At 64.7% G+C, this 18,736-nt stretch overlaps 2 protein-coding genes across 2 annotated transcripts in view; one reads left to right on the top strand and one right to left on the bottom strand.

Annotated features, from left to right (window-relative positions):
* Positions 1-18,736, top strand: part of Dhcr7 (7-dehydrocholesterol reductase) — a 365,017-nt gene that overhangs the window by 42,218 nt on the left and 304,063 nt on the right. The gene's annotated exons all lie outside the window — the stretch shown is intronic.
* Cdkn1c (cyclin dependent kinase inhibitor 1C) lies at positions 6,316-8,536 on the bottom strand. Its single transcript, XM_042672624.1, has 4 exons — positions 8,404-8,536; positions 7,346-8,229; positions 6,720-6,864; positions 6,316-6,629 (listed from the first exon to the last, which is right to left on the bottom strand). Exons 2-3 carry the CDS (start codon positions 8,217-8,219, stop codon positions 6,725-6,727), a joined length of 1,014 nt encoding a protein of 337 aa, XP_042528558.1. The 5' UTR covers positions 8,220-8,229; positions 8,404-8,536; the 3' UTR covers positions 6,316-6,629; positions 6,720-6,724.

Genomic DNA, 18,736 nt, shown 5'->3' with positions numbered 1-18,736 from the left:
CACAGCCACACCCAGCCTTACCGGGGAGAGGGGGCAAGAAAGGAGGGAGGGAGGGAAGAAGGGAAAGGAAGGAGGGAGGGAGGAAAGGGAAGGAAGGAAGGAAGGAGGGAGGGAGGGAGGGAAGGAGAAAATGAAAGAAGGAAGGAGGGGGAAAAGGAAAGGGAAGAAGAGAAAAGAGGAAGGGAAGGAGGGAGGGAGGGAGGACAGGCGGAGGAGCCTCCAGCCTCCTTAAACGTGGCAGGCTGTGGCTGCTGCAGGGCACTGCAGGTTGGCATGGTTTCCGGACACCATCCAGTGTCTCAGTCCACACTCTCAACAACATGCTCAAGGCCGGGTGACTTTATAAAGAGATGTCGGCCTTGCTCACAGTTCTGGAGGTTCCAGGGCCCAGCACCAGATTCCTCCTGTCTCTGGCGAGGGCCTGGTGACAAACAGGGTCACCGTGATGGAAGCGTGCAGGAGAGGAGGAGGCCAGCGCACAGGGCAGGACCAGAGAGGGGCCGAGAGCCCAGCACCCTTTCCAGTGCCGTATCCCACGTGACCAGGGGCTCCCGCTGGGCCCCAGTTGAAGGTCCTGTACCTGTCACATGGTCACATCAGGGACCAGTGTCCCCCAAAAGACTGCACCGAGCCACTGGGCTCCAGGTGTCATTCCCCGAGTGAGGACCTGGCACCATCCAAGGAACTGTATCAGTCAGCCACAGCCCCATCATGTTGCCTAACAAACAGGCCCCAACTCTCCGGGAAACTTCCCACTGGCTAGACAGAGCAGTGGCTGGCGGGTTGGGGCTCTGCCTGGCCTTATTTTCCAGGAGAGAGCAGCCCTGGTCCACGACACAGGCTGCAGGGCAGCTCTGCCTGGCGGCCACACACAGCCCCTCCAAGCACAGCAGGAGGGATGCAGCAGCCTCCGGTGGGGCCGGACAACAAATGTCTGGACAATAATGAAATCCACCGTGGGGCTAACTAGGAATGAGGAATTAGCCCTGGGCTTGGTGACCTCACCCGCCAGGCCTGACAAGAACTAAGAGCCACAATTCTCTTTCTTTCTTTCTTTCTTTTCTTTCCTTTCTTTCTTTCTTTCTTTCTTTCATTCTTTCTTTCTTTCTTTCTTTCTTCCTTTCTTTCTTTCTTTCTTCTGTTGTTTTTTGTTGTTTTTGTTTTTGGTGCCACTCCTGGAGGCTTGAACTCAGGGCCCAGGCACTGTTCCTGAGCTCTTTTGCTCAAGGCAAGTGCTCTACCACTTGAGCCACAACACCACTTCTGGAGATCAGAGTCTCACAGACTTTCCTTCCCAGGCTGGCTTCAAACTGCCATCCTCTGATCTCAGCCTCCTGAGCAGCTGGGGTGAGAGGCGGGAGCCACCGCCATGTGAGTTTTTAATTACAGTTTGTCCTAGTTCATCCAGCTGCACGGAGCACTCTGCCTTCCTGGCTGTTGTTTGCTTCTTTTGGGAAATAGGCTCACATTCCTGGCTAGCTGGGACCCCAGGCATGTACTACTGCGCTCGGCTCCAATTCGCTGAAAATGGGTGCTTGTGAGGTCTACAGAGGAGGGGCGATGGAAAACCAGAGCTCTTCAGCAGGAATCCCGTCACAGCTAGCAGATGCACAGCGGCTTGTCACTTTAAGAGACAGTTTAGCCCTGTACCCAGGGCTCTTGCCTGTAATCCTAGCTACTCAGGAGGTTGAGATCTGAAGAGCCTGGTTCAAAGCCAACCTAGGCAGGAAAGCCTTTGAGACTCTTATCTCCAATTAACTAGGAAAATGTTGGAAGAAGGGCTGGGAAGATGGCTCAGTGGTAGAGTGCTTGCCTTACATGCCTGAGGCCCTGCGTTCAATTCCTCAGCACCACATAAGCAAAAAGAAAAAAGCCGGAAGTGGCACTGTGGCTCAAGTGGTAGAGCGCTAGCCTTGAGCTGAAGAGCTGAGGGACAGCGCCAGGCCCAGAGTTCAGGCCCCACCACCGGACCCAAAAAAAAAAAAAAAAAAGAAAAGAAAATGTTGGAAGTGGAGGCACGGTTCAAGTATTAGAGCGCCAGACCTGAGTAGGTAGAAAAAACTAAGCGAGAGTTGTGAAGCCTTGAGTTCAACTCCAGTACCTGCCCACTGCGCACGCGCACGCACACACACACACACACACACACACACACACACGTGCGTGCACACGCACACATGCACACACGCACGCACACACACGTGCACACACGTGCACACACATGCACACACACGCACGCACACACACATGCGCACACACGTGCACACACGCGCACATGTGCGTGCACACACGCACACGCACACATGCACACACGCACGCGCGCACACACGTGCACACACACACACACAGAGAACAATTTGGCGGTCTTTTTTGCTTGCTTGCCTTTTTTTTTTTTTTGGCAGCACTGGGGTTTGAAAGACAGACTCTCTCTCAACACATTTTGTTCTGATTATTTATGAAGTAGGGTCTTGGCTTTTGCCCAGTCTGCCCACCTATTAAATGGATCTTAAGAACTTTTTACCCAGGCTGGTCTCAAACTTCAAAACTCCTGATCTCCACCTCTGGAGTAGCTAGGATGACAGGCCTGAACCACACGCCCAGTCCAGTTTGGAAGTTTCTAGCAAAGCTAAACACTCTCACTGTGGGATCCTGCATTCCTGTTCCTTAGTATTTGCCAAAGTTGAAAACTTACATTCACACAGAACCCCATACTGAGCCACACACCAGTGGCTCACACCTATAATTATGCTAACAGCTACTCAGGAGGCCAAGATCTGAGGATCAAGGTTCAAAGCCAGCCCAGTCAGGAAAGTTGGTAAGACCTGTCTCCAATTAACCACCAAAAAGCCAGAAGCGGAGCTGTGGCTCAAGTGTCTGAGCGTTAGACTTGAGTGAAAAAGCTACATGAAGTTGCTCAGGCTCCAAATTCAAGTGCAAGTACTGGCACAAAGGAAGAGAAAAATAGATCTGAAAAACAACAACTACAACCCACTCAGGCAGGGCGCCAGTGGCTCACGCCTGTCATCCTAGCTACTCAGGAGGCTGAGATCTGAGGATTGTAGTTCAAAGCCAGCCTGGGCAGGAAAGACCATGAGACTCTTATCTCCAATAAACCACTCAGAAAACTGGAAGTAGTACTGTGGCTCAAGTGGTAGAGCTCGTGCCTTGAGCTGAAGAGCTGAGGGACAGCGCCCAGGCCCAGAGTTCAAGCCCCATGACCAACAGAAAAAGAAAAAAAAAAAAATTCAGGATAGTTATTTATCGCAGCTCCCTGCATAATGGCCCAAACCTGGAAGTGACCTCTGGTCTTCGGTGGGCAGGTTGCTAGCGGTGAGACACTGCTCCGTGGACCAGGACTGACTCCGTGCTGGAAGGAAGGGGGCCACGGGACCATAGAAAACCATGGACACGCACCCTGGGGGAGAGGCGCCACGTGAAGAGGCTGGCACCCGGCACCCCGACAGCGGGGGCCCCCGGGAACCGCCTGGGAGGACAGGAAGACCACATGGGTGGCGGAGCTCGCTGGCCCCCGCGTGAGTGACTGGCCTGCGGCCTTGTGGCTGGGTGTCCAGCCCTGCGGCTAGTGCTGTGGGGGGGGGGGGGGACCAACCTGTGCCCTGAGCTCCCAGGACTGGGCCAAGAATGGAAACGGGGCCAGGAGTGGCCTGACTCCACGCTCCACCCATCTGGAGAAGAGGCTGTCCTGCGTGGGAAGTGTCCTCCACGCAGCTGGTGCCCTCCCCTGTGCCCTCTAGAAACCAGAGGCTCTGCGTCCCCCACCCCCATCCAGCCCATCCTGGCCCACAAGGGTCTCTGGCTACCACAGCCCTAGCCCCTCCCCCCAGCCCCTATGGCTCACTATTTCAGGAACTCCCTAAACCCCCGGGCCTTTGCACTGACGGTTTCCTCCACCAAACTCAGTCTGGGGCGTGTTACCTGTGAGGAGCTGGGGTGGGAGCTGTCTGGTGAGGAGCAGCTGCCCTGTCTGTCCACACTGCCCCCTCCCCCGCAGCTCTGCAGCTGAGTTACTGTCTTTCTGTCACCCCTGCAAGGAGGACTCCGGGAACAGGGAAGTGTGTGTCTCTGTATGTACAGAAGCTGGTCTTGCACGTGCACACACACATGCGCACGCGGGCACACACACACACACACACACACCCCAGGCCTCCCTGGCCACAGTGCCTGCAGCCCGGCCCTCCTCTCTTCTGCTCCCTCTTCCCCACCCAGAAGCCCTGCAGCCCCCTCCCTTTGCCTCCACCCTCCATGGCCCCAACCTTTGGCCCAGCCTGTCAGACCCAGGAAGGGACGGAGACCAGGAGAGGCAGCGAGGCCGGGAAGGCGGGCCCGGAGTGTACTTTCACCACATAACGCTGGCCCCTACGCTAGCCCCACACCCATGAGCGGGCCTAGCCCCGCGGGGCCCTGGCCATGGGAACACCCCATGGCCTGTCCCAGGTGGACCCTGGAGTACCCAGCTCTAGACCACTCAGCAGCGCCTGGGCACCCCCCCGCCAGTACTGTGTGATCACTGCTCTGTCATCAGATCTGCTCCGCCTGGGCCCTGGGGTGGGACAGCACAAAGGTTCTAGCCAGGACGTCCAGAGAGGCAGGGTCACGGGGTCACAGGGCTCCAGCCCCATCCCCTTTCTCAGACAGGGGGAGATGGGGTGCTCTCACCCCCACACACACACACACCCAGCCTGCTCACATGGACAGCTCAGGTCTGAGTTTGGTGGCAGGGCTCTGGGTGCCACGATTGCATAGCTGTCCAGGGCAAGGGAGACACAGAATGGCCATGCTGGAAGGTGCCTCAGACATTTCTCAGCCTCGATGGGGAAACTGAGGCCATGCATGGGCCTGTCTGGGGCCCCTCCCCCCCTCCAGGGCTGTCAGCCCAGCACCCTCCGGGCCCTGCTCTATGCCCTGTGATGGTGTCAGCCTCCAGGCCCAGAGGCCAGGCCTCTGCCGGCCACCCCCACCCCCAGGCTGCTGCCCACAGCCCGGCCTGCGCTCTGGCTTGCTGGCTGCCCTCCCCTTTCTGCAGGTGGGAGCGTTTCTCAGAGCTGACCCCAGCTGGGCCTCTCAGGCCAGGCGGGGGAGGGGGGGGCGGGGAAGGGGGGAGGGTAAGTTAATTATACATCCACAGATCTCGAAAATCTCCGTCCGGCTCTGTACAGCTGATAATGTCCACAGCCCTCCTCCTCCTGCAGGCCCGGGGCCCCGGCACACACGCTGCCCACAGGCCTGGCCGTCCACGCCATGTCACCCATCCTGCCATCCCACGGCCAACCATCATTTCCACAGCTTTCTAGCTTTCCGCTATTAAAAATCCAACCTCTCCCCTTTTATGAAAAGGGGGCACTTGGGTGAGGTACACAGGCCGCTGGGGTACACAGGATTGGGGAGTAGAGTCTCAGATTCATCCTTCCTCTGAGCGGATCCAGGCCCCCCAACCCATCTGCCCACCGGTGGGCAGCCCCCTCCCCTCCTCCTTCACTTCTTCCCAAGGCCACACCCTGGCCGGCTCGGGGGTCACCCTGTCCCACAGTGGGGGCCTCTGCAGTCGTGGGGCTCCATCTTGATAGGTTAGCTTGGAAGTTCCCCGGTGCAAGGCAGGCAGGGGTAGAGGGGGGGCCCTCCGCCTGCAGGTGCCGAAACTGGTGGTGGTGGGAATGGAGTGGAGCCAGCGATGCAGGCCCAAACCCTCCCAAAGTGGAACCCCAGAGTGGCAGGCGGTGCCTGTCACCCCAGATGTGAGCCCTGGCGGCCCTCCCTCCCAGACGGCCTGCAGGCCACCCTCTCGGGTGGGGGAGGCGGGTACCAAGGTGGCCACCCCACTCCCTGCCCCCCCCCTTCCCTCCATCATCCCGGTTTGTGGGTGTGATGCACAGACAAGTCTGAAATCGCAACTTTTTTTTGTTTGGCCTCTTTATTTAGAACCCGGCGGACAAGGGGCCGGGGCAGTGGCGCAGGCGGCTCAGGAACCTTCGTTTCCACACATGGGTCTTCAAGTTCATAAGAGTAACAATAGCAAGAGAGCAAAAGCGCAGAGGTTGCAAGCGCGGTGCGCGCGGTGGCGGTGTGCGGCGCCTTCCCTAGAGTCTGCTACAAAGAGAAAAGTGTCAATAGCCTGATTCTTTCTTTGGGGGGGATTGGGGTGAGGAAAGTTGTGCCTTTGGCATAACCAATAACCAAAAGTTTGCGTGGCAGAGAGAGATTGAGAGAGAGAGAGATTGAGAGAGAGAGAGAGAGAGAGAGAGAGAGAGAGCCACGCCAGGACATAAATAGAAAATATAAGTTAGTATAACTTTTTTTTATGTTTTTGTACAAATATACATGGTTTTTGTCTTTTTTTTCCTTTTTTTTTTCTTTTTCCATTTTTTTTCCTTGCACTGAGTTTCAGCAGAGATTAAACACTTTATATAAATGACTCTTAAAGCTTTGCCCCTGGGGACCGCCCGAACGCGTGTGCAGCATAGATAGGTACTGGTACATTGCACAGTTTCCAATTGGGTGAGGAGTCGAGGGCTGCTCGCGAGCGGCCGCGATGCTACATTGAGGGTCCCAGCCGAGGTCCAAGCTCTTCCTCCGTCCGCTGCCCAGCAATCCAAGGGCTCCGAAGGCTCCGCGCGCTGCGGGGAGAGGCGGGGCGGGGCGGGGCGGGGGTGAGCCGCGGCCGGGCGGCCCGCGGGCCCCACCCCCGGCCCGGGGCGCGCGCTCACCTAGCTCATCTCAGGCGCTTGCGAGGGGTCTGCTCCGCCCCTCCCACGGCGGGCGCGGGGCCCGGCGCGGGCGCGGCGGGCGCGGGCGCGGCGGGCGCCTCGTTCGGCTTGTTCTCCGCCGATCGCTTGCGCTTGGCGAAGAAATCTGCTGGCGACAGATCGCCCAGGGCCAGTCAGCGCGGGACTGCGCGGGGCGGCGCGGGGCGCAGAGCCGGGCGCGGGGCGCGCGCCGTCCCCGCCCGCGCCGAGGTCCGCGGCGGGTCAGCTTTGTGTACGCCGCGGCGCAATGTGCTGTGTAAGCATTTCCCCTCGTCCCGCGGCCAAGCCCCCCGCGCCCGCGCCGCGCTTAACCCCCTCGGCGCCGCTCCCGGCCCGGCCCGGCCCTCCGCGGGGCGGGGGGGGGAGGGCGTCCGGCTCCGCCGCCCCGGCCCGCGCTCGGGACCCGCCGCACGGCCCCCCCGCCGCCCCGCGGGGAGGGCTGCGGGGGCGGCCGCGCCCTGCGCGCCGCGGGCCCTTTAATAGCCCGGGAGGAGGCGGGGACGGAGCGAGGCCCCCGTGGGCTCCGCCGAGCCCGGCCGGCTGGACAAAGCGGGGCCGGGCCCGGGGCGGGGCTGTGCGGTGCTTACCCGAGATGAGAGGCCCCGACAGCTTCTTCGCCGCCGCGCCGCCGTTGGCGCCGGCGGCCGCGGGACGCCCCGGGGTCCCCGCCTGCGCCGAGTCCGCCGGCGCCGCCTGGTTCGCGCCTGGGTCCGCGCCGCTCGCGGGCGCCGCGTCCGCGTCCGGGTCCGCGTCCGAGGCCACGTCCGGGGCTGGGGCCGGGGGCGCCGCCGGGGCCACGAACTGCGGCTCCGCCGAGGCCGCGGCCGGGCCCGCCGCGGGGGCCGCGGGGGCCGCCGGGGCGGCCGGGGCCGCGAGCTGAGGCTCCGCGGGGGCCGCGGCCGGGGGCGCCGCCGGGGGCGCCTCGGGGACGGCGGCCGGGGGCGCCGCGGGGGCCGGGGGCCGAGCCGCACGCGGCACCGGAGCGGGCGCCGCCGGCGGGGCCGAGCCTCGGCCCTCGTCCGGGGCCCTGGGCCGGGCCCGGGCCGCGGAGGGCTCCGGCTGCGGGGCGCTGGACGGCTCGTCGGGCTCCTCGTCCTCCGAGTCGTCGTCTTGGGGCTCAGCGGGCGGCGGCTCCAGGGGGCGCGAGATGACAGCCAGGGTCACGGGCGGGGCGCGCGGCCCCACCAGCAGGCGGCAGCGCCCCACCTGCACCGTCTCGCGGTAGAAGGCGGGCACCGACTCGCTGTCCACCTCCGTCCACTGCAGGCGGCCGGGGCCGCGCAGCGGCACGTCCTGCTGGAAGTTGAAGTCCCAGCGGTTCTGGTCCTCGGCGCTCAGCTCGGCCAGGCGCATCCGCAGCTCGCGGCCCAGCTCCTCGTGGTCCACCGGCCCGAAGAGGCTGCGGCAGGCGCTGGTGCGCGCCATCGCCGGGAAGTCGCCATTGGGCGCCAGACGCTCCATCGTCGGTGTTCTGCGGAGACACACGTCGGACCTGATCGCGCGGCCGCGGCGGGCCGGGAGGCGGGGGGAGGACAGCGGGAGGAGAGGGGGGCGGGCTGCGGGGAGGCTGGGCACCTCGGAGACCCCCACCCCCCTCCCCGGCCGGTCCGCGACGGCGGACGGACGCGGCGGGCGCGGCCGCTACCTGGGTGTCCGGTGGAGATGGGCACTCGAATCCGGATCGCCTGTCTCGTCCAGCCCAGTGGCAGCCGCGCCCCCTCGACGACGTCCGCCCGTCTGCGCGCTCGCTCCGGCCGGGTCGGCACCCCTCGAGCACAGTGCACTCGGCCTGTGGACCGCCCAGCCCGCCCGCGCCCCCTTTATACGCGCGGGCCCCACCCCCGAGCGCGCGGGCCCCGCCGCGATTAGCATAATGTAGTATTTTCAGTTTCGACAACACGGAGGCGATTGGCCGCGCCGCGCCGCCCCGCCCCGGGGCCCCGCCCCCACGGGCCGCGCATTGGCCGCGCGCACGCCCCCCGCCCCCCGGGGCGGGGCGGGGCCCGCGGTCCGCGCCGGCTGATTGGCGGCTGCGCGGGCGAGCGCGCCGGAGCGGGGGCGCGGGGCGGGGCGCGAGTTAAAGGGCGCTGCGGGCGGTAACGTGACACCGCGCCGCCCCGCCCCCTCGCCCCACTCCCCCCCCGCCCCCGCCCCGCCCCCCGCCCCCCGCCGGCTCCTTTGTCTGCAGGCGGGGGCTTCTAGCCCGCGGCGCGAGCGCCCCCCTCGGCCCGCGCCGTCCCTGCGTCCCGCCGGGTTCGCCCGGTCCCCGGCGCCCGCGCCCGCCGCCGGGCCTCCCGCGCCAGCGGACGGGGCTGGAGCCGCCACCGCCGGCTGGTCCCGGGCCCCGGGCGGGACGCACTGCGGGACTGGCCACCTCGAGGCCTGCTTGCGCCCGGGCTGGGGTCCGCGCCCTGGGAGCCCGAGAGTATCTGTGGACCCCGGGGGGACGCCCGCACACCGTCCCGGGGCCCACCTGCCCGACAGACGCAGCCCCCTGGGCCCCGCCCCGGGCTGTGCCCACGCGCGGACCGCGCCCCGCGCCCCCCCCCGGGCCTCGACCGGGCCCCCGGGGCTGGCGGCTGCGCTGCCACGGACCGAGGAGGACCCGCGAAGGGCCGCCACCCCCGCGCAGCACCCTGGGCGCGGCCCCGCAGACCCGCACGCGCCCCGGCCCCGGCCCCCGTGCCCTGGCCGCCCTGGCCAGCGGGGCCGGCGCGTCAGGGCAGCGCCGTGGGCCTCATGGCCCAGGGCGAGGCCAGGGGGCCTCGGGCTTTGCAGGGACCTGCAGAGCCCTGAGCTCCAGCCCCTGGCCCGGGGACCCCCCCTCCCCGTGGGTCAGGTGGGTGGGGACAGCCCGGGGCTGAATGAAGAGGTCAGAGAGGGGGAGGGGGGCGGCTGCCCTTGCGGCTCCCGCGGCCCCGCCGGGTGCGGATGTGATTCCCTCGGGACTGCGCTCCAGCGTTCGCACCCCGACCACTCCTGTCACCATCCCGGCTTCGCGCAGCTGCGCGAGTCCCTTGAGCAGGGCTGAGTCAGAAGGAAGCCCTGGGGCTTCGAGCTACCCTGGGGAGTTACCACGCCCCCCACCCCCAGGATCTCCCCAAGGGCCCAAGGGCCCAGGACCCAGACTTGGGAACTGCGGTGCCAAGGGCCACTCTGGGCGGTGGCCCCATTCTCCTGGGCCTGCCCAGGCAGCTGCTCCTCCTGCTCCCTGCTGTGTGGGGCACAGCTGGGAAGGGGGCACTGGGCCCCCCACTCCCCCTGACTGCCTAGCCTTCTGATGTGCTGTCCACTTGGTCACCACAAGTGTGAGGTCCTGCCTTGCCGGGACTTTGCGGGGAGAGTTACTCTAAGTCTCATGGCTATGCTGTGTCAGTGGCAGAGCCGGCTGTCTCCCTCCCCCACCCTCTCTCTCACACACACACACACACACACACACACCATCACCATCACCACCTCCACCTCCACCTCCACCTCCACTATCCGAGCTAAGGATCAGCTGGACCCAGACACCCAAGCCGGGGCCGGGCCTCCACCCCAAGGAGCCCGGGAACAAGCAAACAGCTGCCTAGGTACCACAGCTAAGTCCTATTTTTATCATTAAAAATACATCCAAAGGAAAAAGAAAAAGAACAATATTTGTGCTGGTGGTTGCTACAGACAGCAGGAGTCTGAGGGCCGAAGGTGCTCAGCAGGGACGGGCTCCCTGGGCTGCTCCCGGACCCCAGATCTGCTAGGAGGAGTGGCAGGGGGCACTCACAGGAGGGGCGCGCTGGGGCCCCCCTGCCTGGCCCTCTGAGCAGCGTGCTGTTTGTCTCTACTCCTGCACCATCCCCTGCAGCCGTGGTGTGCCTCCCCCCACCTTTTCTCTTTGCTCCAGGCACACAGAAAGACCGCGCTTTCCCGGCCCCTCCCCATCCAGGTGGGGCCCGGAGACCCCTTTTGGCCGCAGAACACTTTGGCAGAAGCGAGGTTTCCCCCCGGGCGCTCCCAGGCGCAGAGGTCCAGCGGTCCTCCTTCGCCCCCTGCTGGCCATGGGGTGACCCAGCAGCGGGCGCAAGGCTTCCCAGCACTCCACCGGGTCGGGGTGGCGGCTGACCCACGCTGTGGGTGATGGAGTTGCCGGGCCCGGTGTGGCTCCGTGTCAGGGCACTTGTCCAGCGTGCCCCCCAGGGCTCTGGCACTGCAAGAAAAATCAGTCCATGGTGTGCCCAGGCTGCTGTGTGTGGGGTTGGCACCCCACTGGGTGGGTGGATGGGTGGCACTGCTGCTCGGGGGCATGTGAGACAGGTGTATATGTTAGCTGCACTGGACCTGGAGGACGTAGGTCGGGAAAGACTAAAAGTGTGATCCCACGGGCAGACGCCAGTGGCTACGCCTTCAATCCTAGCCACGTGCGAGGCTGAAAGCTGAGGATCACTGTTAGAAGCCAGCCAGGGCAGGAAAGTCTGTGAGACTCATTGTCAGTGAACCACCAGAAAGCCAGAAGTGGAGGTGGGGCTCAAGTGGTAGAGTGCTGGCCTGAGGGGAAACGCCAAATGAGAGCACAAAGCCCTGGGTTCAAGCCCCAGTACCGGCAAACGCGTGCGCGTGCACACACACATTTCAAGTATGACCCTGTTCCCCAGCGGTCAGGACAGGGTTAACCTCCCCACTCCAGCGCCTCAGCTCCACAGCCAAGGTCTGCTCCGGACCTCTAAGGTAGGAAAGATCCAGACCCACACTCCTGGAGCTTCCTCCCCAGGAGAGACAGGACAGCAAAGACAGCTCAGTCCCTGGGGAGCCCCCCACCCCACCTGCCCTCACTGCCCCCCATGGCCGGCGTCCGTGTGTGCCCGTCCCATAGCTGGGACCACTGAGGCCCGTGCTGGGCGGCCCAGGAGACTCGTGCTGGGTCTCGAGCTGCCCCCTGGTGGTGGACGGCGCCATCACCGCCTAGCGCCTCTCCCTGTGGCATTGGGGATTTCTGGAGCAAGCACCTCGGCCAAGCGGCTGGAGTGGGGGCTGCGACGGGGACCGCCCCTCCCCGCTGACCCTTGGTCACACGTGCCTTGGGCGGCCTTTCCGACAAAAGTAAAGCCTGGATGAATTTCCCATGGAGGAAAGGTCCTCGTGCCCCTGTCCATCATGGAGTGGGGGAGAGGGGGAATGCAGGCTGCAGACCCGGTCAGGGGAGAGGCCGGGCCCACACCCCGCTGCTTCTGGAAGCCATGGGCGGAGGTGGCTTCCCATCCCCTCCCTCCCACGGGACCGCTCCCGGGGCTGGCTCTTATCCCAGAGGATGACAACTCATGGCCAGATCTTTGCGTAGGTTTATTCTGTGCGATGCACAGGCTTTTTCCAAGCCCAGGCTGGCCTTGCACTTCCCATCCTCCAGCCTCAGCCTCCCAAGTGCTGGAATGAAGGCCTACACCTCCCTCTCCGCTCTGTCCACCCTGGGTCTGCTCAGAGCACTGCCTACCCTGAGAAGGGACTCTTTACCTCCTTTGGTTCTTCCGATAGCCTGGAGAAGAAGCTTTTTTATATCCTTGTGTGTATATGTGTGTGCATGATGCATGTATGTGTGTATGTGTGTGCTGGTATCCTGGCTTAAACTCAGGGTCTGGGCACTTCACCTTAGCTTTTTTCCCTCAAGTCTGGCCTTCTACCACTTGAGCCACAATTCCTCTTCTTTTGCTTTTTTTTTTTTGGGGGGGGGTCTGGTCATGGGGCCTGAACTCTGGGCCTGGGCGCTATCCCTCAGCTCTTCAGCTCAAGGCTAGCGCTCTACCACTTGAGCCACAGCACCACTTCCGGCTTTTTTCATTTTGCTTATGTGGTGCTGAGGAATCGAACCCAGGGCCTCAGGCATGCAAGGCAAGCGCTCTACCACTGAGCCACCTTCCCAGCGCCTCTTCTTTTGCTTTTTTGCTGGTTCGTCAGCGATGAGTCTCACAGACATTCCTGCCCAGGCTGGCTTTGAACCGTGATTTGAGGATCGTGGCCCTGAGTAGCTGGGATTACAGGTGTGAGCTAACTGCATGTTAGAAGGGAGGCCGCAGGATCTGGGAGAAGCTGAGCCCACAATCTCCCCCAGCGGGGCCACGCTGACGCTCAGACCAGATCAGCTTTTCTCCTGTCCTGAGACCCATCCAGGGGCCTCGGGGCCTCGGTGGCCTCAGTCCTGGGCAAACCCCTGCTGACTCCACCCCAGCCCCAGCCCCAGGCCGGGCACACATGCTGCATGATGGACTCTGCCCAGCCAGCACCTGAGCGGCGTTCCTGGGGTGGAGGGGCTCAGGCACCTGCCCCCCTCCGACCACTCCTGCCCACAGGCTGGGTGGAGTTGCCAGACTGGCCACAGGGAGAGCTGTGGGGGTCTAACCCTGGCTCAGGAGCCCCTCTGCCCCCCTTCCCTGCCCTGCCCCCCCTCCCCTGCCCCCTTCCCACCCCGCCCAGTGCCCAGGCACTGCCAGCCACGTCCTCCTCTCCTGCAGGTGCCAGTGACGGCTGCATGGCTCAGATTACAGGGCCCGCCTCGGGCTGGGGTCGAGGCCAGGGGTCCATGCTCCTAGGAAGAGGGGGAGGAGGCGGGGAAGGGCGGGCACAGTCACAGACAGCGCGGCCCTCAGCCCGTGTAGGGGCCACCCTTGGTGGAGGGGGGCATGGAGGGGACCCCTTGGTGAGGATTGGGGCTCTCCTCCTTGGGGTCAAGGGCAGCACCTCTTTCCCGCCTGTCCAGGATGGCCAGACCCTGCACCAGGCACCCCCACCCCGCACCAGCCCCCCACCCCGCACCAGCCCCCCACCCCGCACCAGCCCCCCACCCCGCACCAGCCCCCCCACCCCGCACCAGCCCCCCACCCCGCACCAGCCCCCCACCCCGCACCAGCCCCTCACCCCGCACCAGCCCCCCCACCCCGCACCAGCCCCTCACCCCGCACCAGCTCCCCACCCCGCACCAGCCCCTCACCCCGCACCAGCCCCCCCACCCCGCACCAGCCCCCCACCCCGCACCAGCCCCCCACCCCGCACCAGCCCCTCACCCCGCACCAGCTCCCCACCCCGCACCAGCCCCTCACCCCGCACCAGCCCCCCCACCCCGCACCAGCCCCTCACCCCGCACCAGCCCCCCCACCCCGCACCAGCCCCCCACCCCGCACCAGCCCCCCACCCCGCACCAGCCCCCCACCCCGCACCAGCCCCTCACCCCGCACCAGCCCCCCACCCCGCACCAGCCCCCCCACCCCGCACCAGCCCCCCCACCCCGCACCAGCCCCTCACCCCGCACCAGCTCCCCACCCCGCACCAGCCCTCCACCCCGCACCAGTCCCCCACCCCGCACCAGCCCCCCACCCCGCACCAGCCCCCCACCCCGCACCAGCCCCCCACCCCGCACCAGCCCCCCACCCCGCACCAGCTCCCCACCCCGCACCAGCCCCCCCCCCGCACCAGCCCCTCACCCCGCACCAGCCCCCCACCCCGCACCAGCCCCTCACCCTGCACCTGGCGCCCTCAGGGCCGGGTGTGTCAAAGCAGTGGGAACCTACACGCAGCAAGAAAAACCACGGTGTGCACAGACCCTCCCTCTCTGGCACCCTCACTTCTGGCTGGAGCTGGTGCGTACCCCGTGAGTCAGCATCTCTGCCCAGGACAGGGGGCTGAGGGGCTGGACAGGGGGCCAGGGGGGCCAGGGGGACAGGGGGGCAGGGGGGCAGGGGGACATGGGGGCAGGGGGCAGGGGGGCAGGGGGGCAGGGGGCAGGGGGCAGGGGGCAGGGGGCAGGGGGGCAGGGGGCAGGGGGGCAGGGGGGCAGGGGGTAGGGGGCCAGGGGGACAGGGGGGACAAGGGGGGCAGGGGGGCAGGGGGCAGGGGGCAGGGGGCAGGGGGGCAGGGGGCAGGGGGCAGGGGTCAGGGGGCAGGGGGTCAGGGGTCAGGGGGCAGGGGGCAGGGGGCAGGGGGGCCAGGGGGACAGGGGGGACAAGGGGGCAGGGGGGCAGGGGGCAGGGGGCAGGGGGGCAGGGGGGCAGGGGGGCAGGGGGGCAGGTGGCAGGGGGCAGGGGGGCAGGGGGGCAGGGGGCAGGGGCCAGGGGGGCAGGGGGGCAGGGGGCAGGGGGCAGGGGGGCAGGGGGACAGGCCTGGCCTTGGAGACTACTGATGCCCAGAGGCCCAGGGCGGGGCGGGTTCCCACCGCACCCAGGCCACCTTCACTGCAGGCCGGGCCGGGCCTCACAGAGGAGCAGAAGAGAGCCATGCGTGTGCGTGTGCAGACACACACATGCATACACATGCTCACACACACGTACACACATGCTTACACTCATACACAACATGCTCACATCATACACACATACGCGCACACATGCACTCACATGTACACACTCATACATACATACACAGGTGCACATGCACACACATGCACCTATACAGGCTCCTGCTACATGCATAGGCCCTTCAGTAATCCTGTGACATCCCTGTGGGGAAACTGAGGTAGGAGAGGTGGGGGTGGGGTGCCCTGGGCAGAGTCCCGCCCCCCAGAAGAGGAAGAGGAAGAAAGGGAGGGTCTCGAAGGTATGGAACAGCAGCTCCCGCCCCCACTCCTGCTGCAGGGCAGCCAGGGGCTTTGGCGGGGACAGTGAGCAGCCCCGTGCCAGGGCCGCCTGCCTGGGGTCAGCAGTGGACACCTGCTGCCCTCTGGTGTCTGACAGAGGCACTGCAGGGAGCAGAGCCGCAGCTCTTTGCATCTCTGAGCTGTGGGGCTTTGCTGCTGTGGCCCTGAGTCCCCTCAAGTCTAAGATGGGGCTCCTTCCCCGTGTAACCCATCAGCAGTGTGGAGCGCCAGAGTGGCTGGGGCGGGGGCACGGGCTGGCTGTGGACACACAGAGCCAGTGGCCGCCAAAACCGGCTCGGACACTGCTGTGCAGAGTCCTCAGATCTCAGCCTCCCCAGATCTCAGCCTCCTGAGTAGCTAGGATGACGGGCTTGCACCACCAGTGCCCGGCAGTCTGTCCGTGTGAAAGGCATCACAGACACCCTGCCACGCTCACCCAGAGGAAGCTCTGGCGTCGGGGCAGAGACATTACCTCTTCCTGGCTGTGTGTCCTTGAGCGACGGCTTCCTCTCTCTGTGCCTCTGCTTCTTCATCTGTGAGGCCCCGGATGAGTCTCGGAACGGCCTGAGCAGCAAGCCCCCCTGCCCACCCAGTGATGAGTTCTGCGCCTCCTTACCGACTCCCCGAACCGGGGGTGAGATCCTCTCACAGAAATCCTCTCCCTCTCTGTCACAGTGCAAAGCGGACGTGGCCTCGAGGCGCAGGCCACGGACCCTGGGCGTCGCCAACTCCAGCAGAGCCTTCACCCCGCAGCACCTCACCAACAGTCAGGCCAGGGAAAAGCTGCCCAGCTGCAACGGGTCAGTCCCCCAGCCAAGCTCAGGGGTCCCCAAGACCCCCTTCACTCAGCCCCTGGGTCAGCACTTGAGCCCGGCCAATTTCCTTGCTTCTGTGCACACATGCAGAGCCTAGGTGGGTCCCACCCCGCCTGGCAGCTGCTGGCAACACCACCTGTCAGGGCTCATGCAAGGAGCCCACGTGCAAATGCTCTCAGCCCTCCCAGGCAGGGAGTAGGTGTCTGTCGGTCGGTCGGCCGTGGTCAGTCTGTCTGTCATTCAGCCAGCATCTCCCTGGGGCCCCAGGGTGCTGGGTTTTCAGGCTATCCAAGCAGGTAGGTAGGAGAGAAAGAAGCCAAGACTGCAGGAGGCGCGGTGCTTGTGCCTGGCTGGACAGGGCCCATCTTCACAGTGTTCACAGTCTTCACAGTCTTCACAGTAGCAGCCCTTGATCTCAGCCATGCAGGTGGAAAGGATCTACAAGCAAGAGAAAGTTCTGGACTGGAAGACAAGGCATAGATAGAGCCATCCCCGTTGGCACCAAGTGGCAGGGCTCAGGGCTAGACTGCCTCTAAGGGCACTTTGATTTGCTAAATGACAGCCAGTGAGGACAGAACAAACTAGGGGTGACACTGGCCACCCTGAGGCTGAGCAGCTGTAACCAGCGCCCAAGGGCACTACAGGTCTCAGAAATCACTCCCCCTGGGATGCAGGGGCCCACGCCTGTAATCCTAGCTCCTCAGGAGGCTGAGGATCTGAGGATCATGAGTCAAGGCCAGCCCAGGCAGATGCCTCCCTCTCTGGTTGCCACCCGAGCTGCACCCTGTTGCCCCTGTCACCTGGCCACAGCCAGGGCCTGCGCTGCCCTTCACCAGCTGAGCCCACAAGGCAGGCTGAGCCCCACGGCACCTGGAGCAGAAGCCAGAGACCCACACCAGAGCAGAGAGGCTTGGCAGCCTCACTGGTGAGAACTGGCTGCCCCCCGGACACCTTCATCCAGGCGACAAATGGGGATCTGGTACCGCACACAGAGCTGCACACACACCGCAGGCCCTGAATAGTTGTGGGGTTCAATTAGCCCCGGGAAAGCAGGGTGTACAAGGCCTGCTAGTCTTCACAACGCTCGGGATCCAGTGTAGAGCAGTCCCAGCCAGCCCCCACCCCCACGCCCCAGGACATCTGGCCACGTCCCCCTGTTCCCAGCCTGGCTGGGCCACCCCTCATCCAGAGGGGCTTCTGCCCCCTCACCACACCGCAGACGCCTGGCCTTCACACTCCCTGTGCTCACCTCTAAGCCTCTGCCACGCTGTGCCCCCTCCCCCTTCTCCCCCCCCCCCCCCCCCGCCTGGAATGCCCTTCCCACTCCTGGTCTGAGTTCCTCACCAGACCCTGCTAAGATGGTGCCTCCACTAAAGAGCCTCCCCCAGGCCGCCCCTCCTAAAATCAGCCCTGGGCAGAGCTGCCCCCAAGTCTCTCCTGGGGCAGACAAGAGCTTGCTGAACGGCCTAGAGAGCAGGGGGACCCCTCACCCCTAATCACGGCTGCTTCCTCTGAAGGTTCCCTGGGCTTCATTTCCTCCTCTAATCTGAAGGGCAATTTTCCCTCACTCCCTGGAAACCAGGAAGCTTCCCCACCCTCACCCAGCCACTTCAGGACAAATACAAAAGCCAGGATTACTTCTACAAGGTGCACTTGTCCCTTCCTGCCTAGGCTGTGTCTCAGAGGGCCTTCAGAAGGCCCCTCCCCTCCCCCAGCCTCTCCCCACCACTCCCCCACCACTCCCTGCCTTGAACACTCCTGGCAATGCCCTGGGAACCCAGGAGACCAGGGTGGTTGTCACCTTCCTTCAGGTCCATGAGAAACAGCCAGGCCCCGGAGCCAGCCCTTGCCTTTGGTGGTGGTATGTTCTAGAAATTCCTGGGGACACGCCTTCATCCCAGCCATGGAGCCCCTATGGATTCCACTCCTCCCCCAAGGGTCCTGAATCTCAACCCCCCCCCAGATTGTTTCCTCAGGCCACATCCCCTCCCCCAGGCCAGCCTTTCCTGCCCCCTTCCAGGGAGCCCTGTGGAAGCCCCGGGGTCAGTCCTGACTCCACCTTGCTCCCCTGTGCGCCCTGTTCACGCTGGAACTCCTCAAGCACAGGACACACACCTGTGAAGAGCACCCCGCTTCCTGGGGACCTCCAGGGGTCCTGCCTCTGCTCCTCACTGGCGTGCTTTGTATCTGGCTCACTGGCCGCCCCCGTGTCTGCCCGGCCCGGCCTTGGCTCCTCTGCCCACCTGTCTCTGCCGCCTGCCAGGCTGAGCTTCACGTGGGGCAGCAGGAATTCTGGCTCTGATTCCGGCCTGTGGCAGGAGGTAGGGCCTGTGTCGCAGTCACCTGACCAGGCTGTCTGGAGAGGATTGAAGGGTGGATGGTGCCAGGCCTGGACAAAGTGAGTCCAGACAGGGTGTGCTGCTGAGGCTACAGGTCTGTGAGCCGTGCCAGCGTGTGACCCTGGCACGCAGGTGGTGTGAGGGACAGCTGGCATCCCAGCAGCCCCCCGCAGCTCCCGGGTCTGCTCAGGAAGGTGGTGATCGGGATGTTTCCAGAAACCCTCAACCTGCCCA

This window comes from Dipodomys spectabilis, unplaced genomic scaffold, assembly GCF_019054845.1.
Source record: "Dipodomys spectabilis isolate Male_0828 unplaced genomic scaffold, ASM1905484v1 ptg000728l, whole genome shotgun sequence".
NCBI classification, from domain to species: Eukaryota; Metazoa; Chordata; class Mammalia; order Rodentia; family Heteromyidae; genus Dipodomys; species Dipodomys spectabilis.
Note: the sequence above shows the minus strand (reverse complement) of the source record. Positions and strands in the feature narration are given on the sequence as shown.